The sequence below is a fragment of the Lycorma delicatula genome, chromosome 7 (genome assembly GCF_047948215.1).
Source record: "Lycorma delicatula isolate Av1 chromosome 7, ASM4794821v1, whole genome shotgun sequence".
Classification (NCBI taxonomy): domain Eukaryota; kingdom Metazoa; phylum Arthropoda; class Insecta; order Hemiptera; family Fulgoridae; genus Lycorma; species Lycorma delicatula.
Window position 1 is genome coordinate 56,289,869 of NC_134461.1, and position 20,011 is coordinate 56,309,879.

The following is a 20,011-nucleotide window of genomic DNA, read 5'->3' on the forward strand; positions in this document are numbered from 1 at the left end:
ACAATTCATAAACAGCTATTTATAACAAGATAAGTCGTGATTATGCAAAATAAAAAAAACAACAACACTTAATGCAGGATTGTATAAACCTGTCTATCTGTTATTGTCTGCATAGTTATCTTCTGTGGAGAGATGTTGCGATTGTTATTTCTTGGTGGTCTTATATTGAAGTTGAAGAAGAAGAAGATAGAAGAAAGAAAAAAGAGAGGAAAAGAAAGTTTGGTAAAAAAATATTGACGAGAAGGGAAAGAAAAAGATGAATTCAATACGAATGAGTTGATAAAATAGAATGAGATTAAAATAATAATAATAATAATAAAAAGAAAAGAAATAGTGGTATGAAGTGGTGTGTGATTGAAAGAGTGAAGGTAAGGATAAGAAAGAAATATATTAGAAAGAGACAGAATGATATTATGGGTTCTAGAAGAAGGATGACGAGGAGGGAAGAGTGGAGAGTTGGGCCGTGAATGGGCCTGTAATATGCCTCTAGGCACGCTACTAGTTCCCACGCGCAAGCAGAATACAGAGTGTACGTTCCACAAGCACAACCAGCAACCACTGAGCACCGACAACCATAAACCACTGTTGGCAAACCCAGTCATTATAATCTCCATCCGTCCTCATCGCACAAACACATCCATCTATCTATATATATATATATATATATTATACTCACACAAACATAACATAAAATAATTATAAGTAAACACCATATAAAAAATTAATAGAATCTACCCATGAAATTTACCTTTACGTGGCGAACCCGTTTGATGTTTACCTGAGAAGTTAACTTTTTATTTAGGATATATCTTACACATCGGTTGATACGTTCTATAATGTCTGCTTATAAATTATGTGTGATAATGCAACAACAGCTTTACACTTTTAAGTTTTTATCTAAGTTTTTTTTAACAAAATCAGTTCTTTTTTTCTAATTTCAATCCTAAAAGGTTTTTTTATAATTAATGAATTACAATAATTAATTCTCAATGTAAAATAAAATAAAAAATATATAATTATATCGGTATATGAATAAAAACAATTCGATTTAAAGTTTTAATTTTTTTTTTTTTTTTGGTATAGATTATTATTTTTATGAATATGATTGTAGATCCATATAAAGTTATTATTATTATATTTAAATTAAAATAGAAAGATTATTTCTCTGGATTTAAATATTGATAAAAGAAGATGTTCATAAATTTTCTTGACATTCGTATAAAAAATCTGAACACATAATTTTACCTGATAATAGCTATTTTTTACCATTGAACCATTTGTCGATAGAAAGTTAAATAATTTTAAAGCTAATTAAAATTCATGTCTTCAGTTTTTTTTTCTTTTCAAGATGATTGAAGTTCAAATTAATAGGTTCAATTTAAACAAAGAAAAAAAGATATATATGTTTTATCTCACCTTTTTTTCACAGATACAAAATATATAATTTTTATTGTACATGATGTTATCAGTTAAAAAGCAACATACATACTAAACTCTTCTTTTTTTTTTGTTTTAAATTCATTTTTTTATTCATTTATAATTCTGTTCAATGTTATGCATGTTTTAACTTGCTTCGTACATATAACATAACAAAACACGCACGCGTTTTAATGTTCTTTTTAAGAAACGTTTTGCTAGTACAGTCAGTTTTAAATGTCTCTTTATAACGAGGATTTCTTGTATTATGTTTCCACTGTTATAAGCCACTTGTTGGTATTTTTACTTTGTTATACTTCATTCTTCACGACTTTTTAACAGCACGATTTTTCCTTCTTATTTCTTTATTCCTTTCTTTACATGTATTTATTTGATTCTTTTCTTTTTCATTCAATGGAATTCCATACTTAATTTCTTTTGTTGGTTTTTTTTGTTTTAAGATTTTTTTTTATAACAGGTACATTAGTTTTGAAAGAAAAAAGCTGTGATATCAACCTAGTTAATATATTATATACTTTTATAATTATATATATAGTTTGATTTATTTTTATAATTAAATTTTAATATCAAGAGATAAAAATTATAATTTTACAAGAATAAAAAAAAACCGGTTTCTTTTTTTAGAACATCATCAGCACTTACCTAAGTAGTTTATAGATAATTCAGTTTATTCTTGTTTAAATATATCATGATTAAGCTGTTATTATATCACTAAAATAATTATTATTAAAATTACTGGTTAACTTTATACTAAATCACGTTAATAAAAAATATGACTATGCAATAACGTTGCTTTGACAAAAAAAAAATTATATTGAGTGCAGTAAAAATATAAACTGTGTATTATTAGGGATTGATATAATAATAAGTTCATGTTGTTATATAAATTTTGTTTTAAAACAAATTTTTTATATTAATAATATTTATTTTAAATAAGAAGAAAGCAGTTAGATATTTTCAAACAAACAAAAATTAATTCTAATGTAGTGAAAACAATGAAAACTTTAATCACTATTTTTCCATAGTTGCCAAATAAATAATTTCATAATTTTTTCCTAGAATCATATAATTTGTTTTAATTGTTGTGAAAACAACCTCAAAATTTTTATTTAAATTCCTTAATGGTGACTTGATCATCACATTTTTTTTGTTGAGCTTATGTGTTGATTAAATTACGATATATACATTTTTTAATTAAGTTTTTATTATCACTCACATCGCGAATATATTTTTTTCATTGTGGTTTAATTAACGGGTTTTTTAAAATTATATATAATTCAAACTGGAAAATATTCAATCAAACTATAAATTTATTGCAAGGCATTGTAATATAAAGTAAAAAAATGTAAAAATTCTTATTTACATCTATTTGAGGTCAATACTTTTTTCGAATCAAAAACATTTTTCATATTTAGAAGTCATTGGGATATATATGTAGTATTCGAACTGAATAATATGTAGATTAGTTTATAAAATAATTAAAATATTTATAGGCAATTAGATAAATATATAATGTCAAAGTAATAAAACGAATTAATTAATCTTCCTGTTCTTTTTATTTCATACTTTTAAGCTATTAAAAAAAAATGTAAGAAAAAATCCACTTAAAAATACGAAAGAACGAATGTTTATTTACTATTATTATTACCACCAATTTTTTTTTTTCAAAAAACAAGCACCTAAAAGACGTTGTCAGACAACGTTTTAAAACAAGAAAGAAAAAGAAATATCTATAAGAAAAGAAACTTGGAATTTGTTTTTATTTATATAGGCTATATGTAAGTATATTTTTTCCGAAGCAGTTACGCAAATTTCAACATTCCTAAGATATGTGAAGAGCTTCGTTTACTAACATCAGAAATATTCAGGAACATAAATTCTTATATTATATTGCTCTCTCTCATTCTCTCTCTCTCACTCTCTCTCTATAAATATATATATAGCATAATATCTTTTTTCTAATTTTTATAACTAAGGAAACCGAAACGTATAACTCAACACAAAATATTATTATTATTGTTGTCTAAAACCCTGTGCTGCATGTTATCCCATAAACGAATACAAGAATGTTAGATTTCTAATTGATAAATTCTACATTTTAATAAGACTTAGTTTTATTAAAGTTCAAAATACAGTATAAAAATATATTCCAATTCGCTCAACTGTAAACAAATATTTGGGTTCATTGATTTGGGAGTTAAATCAAAAAATATGGTAGTAAAGCATTACCTCCTTTCATATCATTCAATAATAAATGTAGTTATACGTTATAATTTCATCATTTTATTTTTTATTACGTCTCTACGTTTTTGTGTTTTTTTTCTTTTGCTCAACTTTAATTTTCATTATTGTAGAAATACACGGATTTTTGTCTATTTTCAGATTTGTTGTTTACTCCCTTTTTTGTTACAAATGACATGTTATTAATGAAAATTGAAATTAGACAAAAGTACTAACTGAGACTTCATTAATTTATTTATTAAAGAAAGGGAAAATATTTTTTTTTTTTAATATTCTTTTGATTTATTTTAAACCCTTAACCTTATTGGCTAATTTAATAAAATTCCAAACATATTTAAAAAAAAAAATCATTTGTATAAACTATTTTTATCTCCCAGATATTTAAAATATATTAAAAAAGTAAAAATATAAACGTAAAAATTTTAACTAAATTACAATAACTTAAAAATTTCACTATTTGATATAAGTTAACATTGATTTAAAATGAATTAAAAAATACTAATCATGCTGGCAATTCTTAACTCATTTTGATTGTTGATTGGTTAATTATTTCTGCATTTACACACTGATGTAGGTTAATTGTTAATTTAAATAGAAATAGTATTATAGAAAATAAACCAATAAAAAATTCATAAATGGCAGTCAAAAATATGAGCATTAACAGAAAATGTATGAAGAACTGCATCAAGCCAGTCATATGAATTACAAAAAAAAATTGTGAAACAGTTCATAAAAATAAATCAGCATATCGAGTATTAAAACAATTCTTTCTATCATATATATATATATATATATATATATATATATATATATATATATATATATATATATGTATATTGTAACCCAAACGTGTTTGTTAAAATAAATTTATTAATTACGTAATAATTTTAACACCCTTGAGCAAGTTAATCAACTGTTATGTTACCGTAACAGTTTCTTTTCAATTACAATTAATTATTTGTAAGATTTAATGATAATTTATTCTTGTATGAATGAATAATGAAAATAGGCTAATTATTTAATTATGTAGTAAAGAATGTTTTAAATTTGATTTATGCTGCGTATAAATTTGTGAAAATTATTATTTAAAAAAAAAGACAATGTCATTAACTTTTTTATAAATAAATTGTAATTTTATCATTATTTATACACAAGACTTACGTAAAAATTTAATTGAAAAATTATAGGCTACATAAAATTTTATGAAATAAAAACTAGCGATAAATGTTTATCAAAAAAAAAAAAAAGAAATAACGATGCATACCCAGACACAGAAATGCTCAATTAAATACCTTTTCTCACGGTATGCGTTGAACCTTGCCGAAAGAATGAATTGTAATTCATATCAGTTTGTTATATATCAACCATATATTCTTAGCTCGTTCAAGGTCTACCGTGATGCGCTTTTTGAATCTAAAATGAGTCCGAAAAGATAACTTCGTGAACAAACGGTCTTATACTTAAGAAACATCGGAAACAATGCTCTTTTTACTAAGTTATAACCTTAAAAATGTTACATAGTTACTGAATTCAGTGACAGGTTTACTGCCCCGGGTATAATTGCCTCGAAACAAAAACCACCTGTTATTAATTTCTTTTTCTTTAAACAAAAAATAATCAACCCTAATACGTTCACATATTTAACTTGTACGGAAATAAATAAATAGATGAAACTTCAAAGGTTGTAAATTTAAAACTTTTCTTTCCTTAAACAGTTATTAAAAAAATGTATATAGTAATATTTTATATCTTTAAAAAAACCGCCCTAATAATAATTTACACAACACAAAAGAATCCCATCGCTATTAAACCTATATTTTCCCTACTTTATTCTCTTTTAATTATTATTTATGGTAGATTTAATAGTAGATTCTTTTTAGACTAATTTTTAAAAGGAATAAAAAGTATAATTTACGCGGTAATTTATTCAGTTAAGTTCTAAAGATTTTTTTTTTAAATAGTAAAAATCTGTCTAATACTGTAATAATAAAAAAAATATGTTACAGATTACTTTCCTCAAATATAAAAATTACATTTTCATAATTTATTATTATTATTTTTATATTTACATTACATTTTAAAAATATATATTTACAAAAGACCTATACTACAAAAATTCTGATATCAACCACGTTTTATAAAAAAAAAATACTTAGTTTTATTACAGCTAAAATTTTTTATCAAAGTATATATCTTAAATTCGATTGGTACGTAATAATAATTTCAAACGATACATTCCTTAACATCAGTAATGAGGAGGTATACTACTTCATGGATAAACATAAAAATGCTCCATCATTTTGCCTGGATGAATCAAGGGAAACTGTAATAAAATCTTGAACAGAGAAGCGTCACAAAATACCCAGTTAATTACACGTCGTTTAAATAAATATTAATAATTTAAGTACATGAAATAAGTTTAAAGTAAATAGATTAAGCTACTAAATATCCTTTGCAATTTACTTCGTTCTGAAAGTTATCAGTTATCAAAACCTGTAGCAATGGCAGCTTCCTAGCAATTACCGACTCTAGGAGTGTACTTGGGAGCTTGAGCTGATTCAAGCTTGAGCTTGAATCTATCGTCCAGATTATACATGATATCCTTTCAAGGATAAATAAGACTGTGGTACTGGTACGGGTCCTTGTCCATTGTGGCATCCTCGGGAACGGGCCGATGAGGCTGCCAAGAGAGCTGCAATAAATGGCATCCGAGTATAATCGACATGTGAGAGAGACTTCAAAAGACCAGTCAGTGTAAAATTGCGAACTCAGTGGAATCGGTTCTGATTGCTGAGCCCTCCCACGGCATTACAAAACATCTGGGAGAATGTGTTCAAGAAACCTCTTTCCCCGAGCAACAGAAAAGACGAAGTCATCTTAAATCGGCTAAGGATTGGACACACCAGGCTTACCCACTTTCATCTACTTGGCTCTCCTCAGAAGATCTATGAGGCTTGCAAGGTCAAATGATCCGTGCACCATCTACTCTTTGATTGCCCAATCTTTGGAACCATCCGCCAAAACTTAGACCTGGGTTCGGATATGAAATTTCTATTAAACCAGAACTAAGGTGTAAAACGTCTATTGCGTTCCTCTCCTACACTGGAATGAAGAATACGATTTAGTGATTTTTGTCTGATTTAGGTATTTTATATTGTATTTATTGTTGTTACTTGTCTATGTATATTCTTTATGTTTATTGTTTTATATAATACCACATGATAGTGTTACTTTAGTCGCTAATGACTATAATTGTTGATGGGTCTGTAAAAAAAAAAAACTATACTAAATATGTAAAATAACTACCATAGAATGACAATTCAGAACGCATTAATAAAAATTATTCAGGAGAGAAAATTAATGATTTAATTTTTGATTAATATTATTTAAAAATTGAAAAATTTGATATTTCTTCTTTAAAAGGAAATCGCTTAATAAATTTTTAAATGGATTGTTGGAAATATCATTTAAATGGTTTGGTAATTTATTAAAAATGAGAACGGAAGTATAATATGGTCTTTACTCTTAAGTTGAAGAATTGTATTGTTACACGAAAATAATTCTGTTTGTTGTCTGGTTTGATAGAGGTGATATTTTTTTTTTATAAGGATTAATTCTTTTCAATAAAGTAATTAATTATGCAATTTTGGTTATTTAGAATAATAATAATAATAATAACAACAGAAATAAGGACTCAGATAATAACAAAATATATAAATATATTTTTAAATGATTAATACAATAAAATCATTATAAAAATTAAATATTTCAGAATCCGTCTCTAAATTATCTTTAAGTAAAACAATATTATGTCAAACAGTATAATAGTTAAAATGAAAAATAAAATAAATAAATAAATTCTAATAGTAGAAGTATGGATTGAAAAAGAATAAGATAAAAAATATAGCAAGAGTTTGTGAAGATATACCACTAAATATGGTCGGCCGATGCACTAACATAACTTCAAATCAAAATTACTTCTTAGGAGATCCGATATCTTCCGACCAGCCGACGAGGAGCAATTTCACGGATGGTTGAGCTTCATGAGTTACTGGTGGGAATGGAATCGAAGTATGGATGTAGGTATTCAGGGAATAAGAGAGAGGAGGGAAGAAGTACAATATGAATCAAAACTTTAGTGGTTGTGGTATAGTAGTAATAATAGCACATATAAATTCAATGATGGTCTCGGTTCGATGATATTTTAGTTTTAATTTTATTATTACATTTTTTATAAGTTACTAATATTTAAGCAACTAAGAAATTATTAACACGGTAGGTTATATTTTATAAATTATATATATGCAGTGAAATAATTCTAGTTGCCCCATAAAATTGTAATCTGAGCTATATGATGTACTCTTAGATTTAAAGACGTGAAAAAACATGTTACATTTTTGATATACTTGTATTATCGTGTTCTTAACGGTTCAAACATTTTAAATGTTAATCAGAACTAAATCCGAATTAAACTTAAAAAATACAGTATATCCTTATTTATGCTGAGATTGATATAATCCTGTTAATTCAAATTAAAAACATAAAATCTTTAACTTATTAAAATGTGGGAAAAACGGAATAAGCAAATCAATTATTTAACAGCTGATTTTCGAAATCAGAGGTTCTAAGGCTGAATCCTAGTAAAAGTTAGTTTATTTTATACAGATTCGAATACTAGACGATGAATATCGGTGTACTTTGGTGGTTGGGGTTTAATTAACCACACGTCTCAAAAATGGTTGGCTTTTTTTATTAAGCTTTGGGATTACAGTTAGGTATTGCTTCAGAGAATGAGATGAATGATTTGTAGCGTGTGTGAAAATGCCAAGCCTGACCGAGTCTCGAACCCGGGATCTCCGGATGAAAGGCTGAGACGCTATCACTCGCGCCACGGAGGCCGGCAATAAATGTTTGACTTTTTTTTTTGTTTAGTCTCCAGAACAACCGTCAGGATTACTTCAGAGGATGAATGTAGATGATATGTATGAGTGTAAATAATGTGTAGTTTTGTATAGTCTCAGGTTGACCATTTCTGAGATGTGTGATTAATTGAACCACGGAAGAACACCGGTATTCAAGATCTAGTATTCAAATCCGTATAAAAGTTGGTAGGATTTGACGCTTAGAACTCTCGACTCCAAAATCAGCTGATTTGTAAAAACGCGTTCACCACTAGACCAACCCGGTGGGTTAGGAGTGGTTGGCCTGAGTTTGCACAACATTTAACCTCATTTATATGTCATACATATCATCCTCATCTCATCGGGCCGTAAGTGAGTGCTTATTATTCAGTAATTGAAAATATTTCAACGATTACATTAGGAAAAATAAATAAATAAAATAACGAATACGTTATGTATTCTTAAATATACTACATAAATAATTACATTATAAAATAATTTACGCCCGTAGGAAGTTTTTTTTTTTTAATAGAGTTAAAAATGATTGCTGTAACCGTTGAATTTTTCGTTATATGTATTGATATTTATAGTTTATAATAAATTCAGTAGTAATAGTATTAGTCTGACGATAACAATAAAATAATAAAACTAACGTACAGTAGCATCCTTTAATGTTGCTAACGGACACGTCGCTGTTGTACTGTTAACAAACTGATGATGTACAGGTCATAAAGTGTAAAACTATCCCTTGTCATAAAACCATCAACGTGACCTTATGTTATGTTAGAGATAACATTTTGTCCGTTTTAACAGAAAATGTGCCCCCAATTCGTTCCATCTGTCATTGAAAATGTACTTCTATGTGTCTATTAGGACGACTACTACTACAGTATAACATTACGGTAGCTCAGAAGGTAAAATTTCTATGCGACCTATCAACTACCAATATATCAGAATTTTACCTTTAACTAAATAAAAAGAGTTTTTTCCCCATTTTTTATATTATTTCTTTCTTTTCAACAATCTCTGTTAACATAACTTGTTACTACTATTTTCAGTACAAAACTATTTAAAGAAGAAAGAAAAATTTCTTTTCTTTGACAAGTATTACCAGTTACTAGCTTTAAGAATTCGTACCGTATCTAAATTTACTTCACCGTTTCAATTTGTCGTTTATCATAGAATTTATACATATAAACCGTAACGTAACTTCTTCCAGAAATGTATAGATCAATGTATACATAATTTAAACTCGTACAGAATACATGAAACGTCTAACAGGTCTAAAACTCACCAAACTAAAAGGAAGCTAACCTTAAAAATAACTAAATCAAATATACTATGTGCTTTGAAATAAATCTTTCTATTTATGAGCACCTCGTACATGTATACACACACACATATATATTGCAGTATACACACACACATATATATATATATATATAGGTTATATATATATATATATATATATATATATACTACTTATAAACAACCACAATCTTTAAAATTCGTTCTGTACAAAAATAGTAAACAGTATGTCATCACCTCTCAAACTATTTTTTTTTTTTTTTTTTTTGCAAAACTTCGTTTGTTATTTTTAACTATTCTTAAAACTGGAATTCTCTTCTTTTTTTTATTTACTTAATTTTTTTCAGTTAGCATTTGTCTTTTTAGTTTTATTTATTTATAAAATAAGTTAAATAGCAAAAAATTAATTTGTTTAAAAAATACGAAAAAATTAATTTTTTTTGATAGAAAAAAATAAACATTGAAAAATAGTTTGTTAATTATTAATTTTTCAACTTTATTTTAAATAAATATTTATTTAGTTTATTCTAAAATGAGTTGAACAAAAATATAAAACAAGCAACAATTTCAACTTTTAAATCTTCTTTAAGTGTTATAGTAAAATTACATATATGTTCTATTGCTTAAAAAAAGAAAAATTAATGGTGATTTAAATAGTTAAATTCTAAAATCTGTTTGATAGATCTGTGGTGTAATCATAGGATATATGTTAGTATTTTGCTATATTACATATTGCTTGTGTTGTTTTATTCCATTGTCTATGGGAACTTATATATATATAATATATTTTTAATAACAATGAATTGATTTAAAAATATTTTTAACATAAAATTGTAAGTGGTATGTTATCATGGATTTTAAGTTTATGATGGTTTTTATATTTTATATATATATATAAATGTATGCAGCTGATAATGCGAATCAAGTTCGCGAAAGCGCTTCTGTTTGTGTAATGAAATAAGGTAGGTCAACCTATTTCAATTCTGTACTTAGGATTGATCTATTAAATATTTATATATATAAATATATATAAATATATATATATATTAATAAAATATAAATAAAAAAAAATTTACGGAAATCTTATTGGCGGTTCCAAGCTAATGAATAAAATATCGTACAATTATACTGGTTTTAAAAAAAATAAATAGAAAGGAAACTTCAATTAATTAAAATCAAACATTGCATTCAAATTAAAATGCAATTAAAAATTGAAAGTTACAATAAATTTGTTTTAAGTTAGTATTCTTTTTTTCTGTTAATGAAATTACACAGAAGATTTGAATATTGTACGTGGAATATGGATGTGGAATTTTGTAGAGGATGAAAAATACTCTGCCTGACCAGGATTCGAACACGAGGGACCTCCGGATGAAAGGCCTGAGACGCTACCACTCTGTCATGGAAATAGGTATAATAATATTTTATTATCTAACAATTTACAACAATAATAAACTAATTAAAAATCAATGATTTTATTTATTTTTTATTATAAACGAACCGTACAAATTTGTTCAAAATGAAGCGTTAAAAATTGTTACATTTTAATGAAGATATATCGTTAAAAGTCTATTTTCTTATTTTTATAGAAATTTAACCTCATTAATATAATTACCAGTTGTTATAAACAAAGCATTTTTTTTTAGAATGACAGGTCTTCTAAGCCAAAAACAACAGTATATAATTAACCAGAAAGATTTACGGTATTTTACATTTATCAGAAAATTTATCAGTTATTAATAAATTGAAAGATTAAAATCATTTAGTATACAAAAACGCTTTAATTTATAATTATTAATATATAATATAGTTCTAATTATTTTTCTTCTATAGGAAGAATGCGTAAAACCTTACTGTATGAAATAGTTGTGGTTTTTTTGTTTAATTCAATATATAGAAATCACTAATCACCTCTATGTCAAGTTCCTCACATCTGCCACGTTTGATAATTTAAGTTTCCCTACCTTATATTTAGTTTCTAAATCTCTCTTTATTTTGGCTGATAAAAATGAAGTGAATTTTAAATAAAAAGCAACGATAAGATAACAGGCTTAGCTATCTTGAATGTAATTTATTGAAGAGAAATAAAAATGTATAATGGAACTATGAAATAAAAGGATATCATTTAACTCCTTAATAGACTGGATTTTATTCTGTATAAAACTAATATTAGATTTTGTTTTGTACGGTGGGAACTAAATGTAAAATTCAATTTATTATCTAAACGTAGTCCTAATGGTGTTTTATAATCTATTATCTTGTATCTTAATTTAGATTCTGATAGTAATATCTGATAACTATTAAATTTCGTTGATTTTCTTAATTATAATTAAGGTATTATTATTTGTTTTTATCTCATTGACCTTATGCGTTCTCTCTTTCTCCCCTCTTGTCTGGCGCCATAGTTAAGGAAGGAGATATTAAAGATGAAGGGAAGTAAAGGACAGAAAATAAGAAAGAAAGAGAGGTAACGAACATAGGGCAAAAGGAAGGAATACATCGTCTAGGGAGAGTGACAGAGGTAGTTTAAGTGGAGGAGAAAGGGGAAGACCGGATGTTGTTGTCCACTTCGACTGCAGCAGGTTCTCACAGTCTTTAGTCTTCTGTTTATTATATATGCCTAATCAACCAATCCATCTATTTACCTACATTCAATATTAAAAAACGTTAACTAAAGAATGATGATGGCAACATCGCTAAAAGTTTTTATACTTTTTTATAAAGTTCGTTGAGCTCTTGTATACTTCAACTTAAAAGTTATCCCCTCACCATAAATATTTATCCCTTCACCCCCTACTTCGCCTGTGAACTTTAATTTTACTCATTCTTATATATACTGTACCATTCGTCGCCGGCCATGACAACCAACTAATAATAACAATAATAAAGCTTGTTTTCGCTTATACACTTTTCTTTATACCTCCCTTCCAATCATTCAGTTTTTTCACCCGATCGAATTTTCGTACCTAGTACTAAGAAGTACTCTATACATATTCATGCCTATTATACATACACAATGAATGCATAACTATCCAGTTCAATGCCATGTTGGATCACCAAGAGAGCTAGATAAAATATTAAAAAAATCTTTTTCAGATAATATATCACGTTTATTTATAAATCTATTAATTTATCTCATTATATAATTAATTAAAGATTAGGAAATATAAAAGTTACTTAATGATAAAATATCAAACATTTTTTCCAGAAATGCTAGTGAAAATTGACAAAAGTGATTTAAACACTAAACTATTGATCTGAGTTTAGTTTTGTATACTACACGTTTGACAACATTTAGTCCTAAAACAGACAAAATCAAATTTTTTAACCATGGAGCTTTATAGTAATCATCATTAGTAACAAAGAAAAGAACTCAAAATGGTATTCGCGTGTTTTTTAAGTAATGAGTTATAAATATATCAAAATTAATTTATTTAATATAAAGCAGAATCATTCTATATTTTTTTAAACGTTTTTTTTTTTTTTAATTTTAACAAATTTCCCAAAAGGCTAATGATTTAAAAAAAATAAAATATGAGAAAAAATTTAGAAAAATGTACTATATTTTCCAGGTGGGCTGTCATTTTACGTTAATTCTACATTTTAGTTATCATAGGCAATAAATTGATATAGTTCCTGAAGATGAAGAAGCTTAATATATGTATTCAAAATGGTCATAAAAACTTAAAAGGAGGGAAAAAATAAGTGATATCACGGTGGAAATTTGTACTTAAAGCTTATAATAATTTAACATTTTAATATAACTGCATTCACAAACGAAATGTGAACTGAAATTTCAATTAATTAAAATAGGGCAGTTTTTATTTATAGTCAAATATAAATGATTATCTTATTTTGGAAATAAATACAAAAAACTACAACTGTGAGGGTCCTGTATTAAATTCCCAAATCAGATGAACGTTTTTAGAATAAAATTAACATTTTGATTCATATGCTTTAATTATTTTCTTCTTCAATTACATTCTTCATTATTAAAACTATTTTAATGAACGCAATGAATATTCTGAACGGGTAGATAATCTTTTTATTACATATTTTTATTTATTTTTCAATATAAATTTTACAGTTTCTTACATTTGTTTGCAACTCAAAACTATTTCAAAGTGAAGAAAAGTATTGTTGTACGTATATATTGTATTTCTTTCTTTCTACCGTCGTCGTTGTTTTTGTTATCTTTGATATATTGTTAAGGTAAAGACCGTTGACCAGGGTCGGGGAAAAGTGACAGCTACACACACCACCTGGCACCTGTTTCCTCCTCTTTCTTTTTTATCTTACATGGAAGAAGTGAGGTCGGGGTGTTGGTTTATGGCCTTGAGGGTGTGGGAAAGAACTCGACTGACTGTCAATTACACCCCTGCAACCCTCCACACTTCATTAGAACCCCCAAAACCTTATTCTATACACAAATACACACGTTCACACACAACAAACTACTTACTATTTCTACCCCCTTAACCAAAGTTTCTCGATGTTATTCTATTCAATCCTGTTTCTTTTCAAACAAACACCCAATTTCCTTTGAACAGGCAACCAATTAAATTAAATAATAAGAAAAAAAGCAAAAATAATCCGTTCCCACTCTTTTTTAACTTATTATATCCAAGCTGCTAAATATGTCTATATATAAAATAAATACGTTTATTTATTTATAAGAAAGAGTAGAGAGAGAGAGTGAGAGAGAAAGAAAGATAGACGAAGTAGATATGAGATTTTTTTCACGCTTTATCTAATAGAAATGTAACTTATTACAAAAATGTTCATTTAAATTTAAAAAAAAACTTAAAGAAATATTAAATTTTAAAGCCAGATATAATAAATCTTTAATTTTATACAAAACATAAAAAAATAAAAAATCTATATTTTAAGTTGGTTTAGACTTATTGTTAATTTTTATTTATTTATTTAATCAATAATGATTAAACGAAAGAGGTTCGCTGGGAATAGAATCCAAAACTAACTGAAAAAACCTAGGTGATTGATTCTAACATTTGGTAAATCAAATTTAAGTTAAATTATACCAGTTTAAACTTTAATAAATTTATACTGAAACGTTAAGATGACAAACGTTTAATTCTGTATATTTCATGAAGGTAATATTCAAATCGTTCTACTCATAAGTAAATGAAGGTTAACTCAAGGTAATAAGTTTTCCTGTAATTAATGAGTGGAGTATGAATCATTAAGCAAAAATATAAGTTATAAATAAAACGATTTCCTTTATGTCATCTAGACAATTATTTTCAAAGAAACACTTAAGAAAAATAATATAATCTTCTATTTTCTTCTAAGTAGCTATTAAAAAAAAAAAATCATAACATTTATAATTAAATTAGATCCATGCATTAACATGCAAGAAAAAATATTTAAAATGATATACATACCGGCCAGGTGAAGTCAAATGGAAATCTGATGGGATTGTTAAAACCAGGTGAACCGTTTTCTAAATGATGTACAGAATTATCACCGAGCACGGGAGTTATTACATCACCATATGTACAAGGAGATGTGGTATCAATTTTAGCTTGGTAATGTTTTAGACAAACACGAAACCTTGTTTTACAAGATCCCGTACAAGGATCTGTTCTTTCACCTGAACAACACTGACCAACACTATCTCTACCGTGTTCGTTCGTAAACGATTTCAGTCTTAACTCAAACACCCCCGAACAACCCGCCTGTAACAAAGAAAATGAAATAAAATTAATAGAATATATAAGTATAAAATAACAAAAATTAAATATATATATATATATATATATATTTATTACTATAATTTTAACATAAATTAACATACATTTAAAAAAATCTATTTATTTAATCTATAATAAAAACATAAGTATATCATTTTTAATAACAAATGAACATTTTTAAACAAATTGTAGTAGTTTAAACCAAATAAATCTTTTTTTTTAAATCAATTTCTTCTATAATATAAAACATTATAACAACATTACTGTTGTAATGATTTTTTTTGCCTTCAGTCATTTGACTGGTTTGATGCTGCTCTCCAAGATTCCCTATCTAGTGCCAGCCGTTTCATTTCAGTATACCCCATACGTCCTACATCCCTAACCATTTGTTTTACATATTCTAAACGTTGTCTGCCTGCACAATTTTTCCCTTCTACCTGTCCCTCCAATATTAAAGCAACTATTCCAGGATGCCTTAATATGTGCCCTATAAGTCTGTTTCTTATTTTAACTATATTTTTCCAAATGCTATTTCATCAATTTGTTGCAACACTTAGTTTGTCACTTTTAACATTCTCCTATAGTACAACATTTAAAAAGCTTCTAATCTTTTCTTCTCAAGTACTCTGATCGTCCAAGTTTCACTTCCTTATAAAGCTACAATCTAAACATATACTGAACAAAACTTTAACGGTAACTGTTGCCAAATAATTTTCTTTTAGAAAATTATAAGTTTATGTATTTAAAAAATTATTTTGATAAATTATTTTATCATAATAATTCAAGAATGAATTAAAGTTCTTTTTATCACAATAACAAATTAGTTGTGAATATAATATAACGGAAAAGGAATTGGATTTTACTTGATGGATCAAAAATATCTACTTTACTACATCTCTTTAGTATTTTCTTAGCTTTATAAAATAAAATCTAACATATTACAATTTAAAAAATAATTATTATTAGTAAAATATACAAGAGTAATTAAAAATTATGATGAAAACTAAAATACATTGGTGTTGGTGTCAAAAATAATGGAATTAAAAAAGAAATCATATTGAAAAGATTATTGGATAATCAACCTATTCAAGATTAAATTAAGAAAATTTTAAAATTTACTGATATTAAGAATAATCAGGAATAACGATTACTATACATTATTAATTAAGAGTTGAAAGCTGATAAAAACAACCAGATTAAAATCTTTCTGTTTGGTTCAATTAATAAGTTATTATTTTTTATTTAAGAGATAAATAAATAATATATTAAATTGATTCAAATATTTTTTTTTTTTATATAATAGATATACAAAAAATAAATAAAATAAATGTTAAATTAACGAAATAATTCCGTAATTGTGAAATATTAAAGTACAAATCCTATCTTGTAAAAGAAACACGAATTTATATAGAATAATTAAAATGGACCTAAAATATTTTTTTAGCACGATACGTTTAAGTTGCTTAGAATAGTTTTTTAAATGTGTAAATTTGAAAAATGGCTTCTGTTCAATTAAGGCAGACAAATTGAACTTATGATGATAAACAAGTATAGATTATCTTATTTTCATTAGGATATGAAATATATTGAATTAAATGTTAATAAATTTTGAATTTATTAATCCTACATATATTTAAATAACAATTTATTTATTAACTAACTATGACAAAAATTAATTGAAAATTTTATCAAACTATCTATATTTTTATTGAAGGTTTTGAATATAATCGTTAAATTCATCTGTGTATTGCATATTACAGATTTATAAATTAAGTAAACCTCTTCAATAAACATACCAATATCTTTATGCTCATCTACTTTCTGAAAAAAAATTATTTTTTTTAATAATTCATTGATTTTTCTCTATTTTTGTTCACACAGATATAGCAATGTAAATTTTTACAGCCTACTGAATTTTTAAATATTCACTTTATATATTAAATATTTTAAGAAAAAAGATTATTCAAAAATTAAATTAAGAGATTTAAATATTAAAATAAACCAAAACGTTTTTTGTACAACAAATACATATCAAACCAAATAATATAAAATCATACATGTTTGAGCTTCGCATTAATTACATGGATATAAAAGCAATCGGAGAAATTACAATTGTAACTTTTATAAACAAATTCTAAGATAAATGTAAGTAATTCTCTATGCTTTTTTTTTTATTTATAAAATAAAAAAATGTAATCCATAGAATTGGTCTATTTCTAAAATTCATCTTAGTAAATCAGCTGATTTCGAAATCGAAAGTTGTAAAATTTAAATCCTAATAAAGGTAGTTGCTTTTATTTGGATTTGAATACTAGATCGTGGATACTAATTTACTTTGGTGAGGTTAGGTTTCAACTAACTACACATTCAGAAATGGTCGGTCTAAGTCTGTTTACCGGTACATTCACACAAATATTGACGAGTCGCTAATGCCTTTAATTGTTGATGCGATTATAAATAAAAATATTTAAAAAAAGAATAGAAATGTATTTGATATTAAGGGTTTAATATTACTAATGTGTATTTTATAAAATTTATTTATGGACTGCATAAAAAAGGAATATTTTAACATAAAATATCCTTAGTATATTTGATTGACTTTATCATAAGATTTATATTAAAAGCTTAACGGGAATATAATATTTTTATTTAACTAATTAAAAAAGTTAATTATATATTAATTTAATTACAGCAATTTGTTAAAAGTACTAATTATTTGGCTATAATAAACTACTATAAATCTAAGTGATAATTGAACCTGAAATAAATATTATTTAATATAATTAATTTTAGGATGAAATCGGATTTTTTATTTTTTTCATTTAAAAGTTAATTTTCTTTTTTGAAACGTCAAATTTAAATAAAATTCTATGATAATAAACAAATTAATATATTTATTCGGTTATATTAATTGGAAATTCTAATCGGACAAATAATTAATTCTGATAACTGGAATTAATTAATTGTTCTATTAATCACAATAACTGGAATATATTATGGTAATTACATTGGTTTTTTTTTCATTTATTTAACAATTTATGTAAAATATCTCAAAATCTAACATATCATAATTTAGAAAGGGAAATTATAAATTACGTAATATATTAATAACAACCACTAATTATATTTAAAATTAAGATAAATTTTTAATAAGGTGATTTTTTTAGTAAACTCTAATTAAAATACACACTGATTTAAGTAAAACATAATATGTAACAATCATCCCTCTGTTTCCTTTCTTATTATACAATCAGTTTAGATTAGATAATGACTTTTTTTTAATCCTACAAAATATAACTATAGTAATTAAGTTGTTAAATCGTTATCTTCATTATTTCGGGTGTAATGTACATAACGTAACATCGATAATACTGTTGGTGGATGTATATACGGTCGAATTTTTTTAATTTATTTTTTTTTTAATTATACTTTTACCACCTTCCCTTTAAACAGCTATTATTATTAAAGTTATTATTTATTATTTTGTTATGATAAACTAAGATACTATCCAGTTGCAATGTAATATATAATGAAAAGATATAACAATATTAAATGACCTTGAAATATTGTTTTATTCATAAAATGCTAAAATTATTATTTTTTCCACAGATGTTAAATCTTTTTAATTTTAATTACTATATTTTTCAGTTTTATTACAATATTAATAATAGTAGTAATAAATTAAAATTAAAATATCGTACTTTTAAACAAACTAAATTAATTATAACTATACTATTATTCAAAAAAAGAAGTAAAAACAATATTTTTTCTTCTTTTTAGCATATTATGCAGCATAAGTATTTTTATTAAATTTAATGAACTGTTATCTATTTCTGTTTTAATTAATATGAACATTTTTTTGTACATAAATTGTTCTATAATTATTATTTTTAATAAATTAATTTGAATTATTTCTACGGTAACTAACTTGAGTGCTTTCCCAATTTTTTAATTTATTCAAAAGTATTAAATATACCTTATCAAGCGTTTAATATATATATATTTAAATAAAATTCATAACTTAATCGATAAAATGAAAGATCTCAATGAATAATAAACATTGTAGTACAATCAAACATTACTAATAAAATTTAGATGCTGCTGTAAATAGATAACTTCAAATATGTATATATATATATATTTAATTTATTATTTTAATAAATAAACTTGTTTTTATAAATTTTAAAATTTATTAATTAATTTTGATTTAAAGAGTAAAAGAATACTCATATAATATTTAAAAAAATAATTTGATTTTTAAACATATCCACCTATAATATTTTTAAATTGTATATTATTATTAGATTATAATTATAGAGATAGTTTCATTTATCAATTGATCCTAATTAACAAAAGCCATCGTTTTTACATCAAGGTATGAAGTTATAATTAATTTACAAATAAGTTTAT

General features: G+C 25.2%; 1 protein-coding gene across 1 annotated transcript in view; it reads right to left on the bottom strand.

Annotated features, from left to right (window-relative positions):
• Delta (neurogenic locus protein delta) overlaps nt 1–20,011 on the bottom strand; it is a 56,137-nt gene that overhangs the window by 31,061 nt on the left and 5,065 nt on the right. Inside the window, exon 2 of the mRNA XM_075370625.1 lies at nt 15,293–15,586. Coding sequence (XP_075226740.1) covers nt 15,293–15,586 — 294 coding nt within the window. The remainder of the gene's footprint in view (nt 1–15,292; nt 15,587–20,011) is intronic.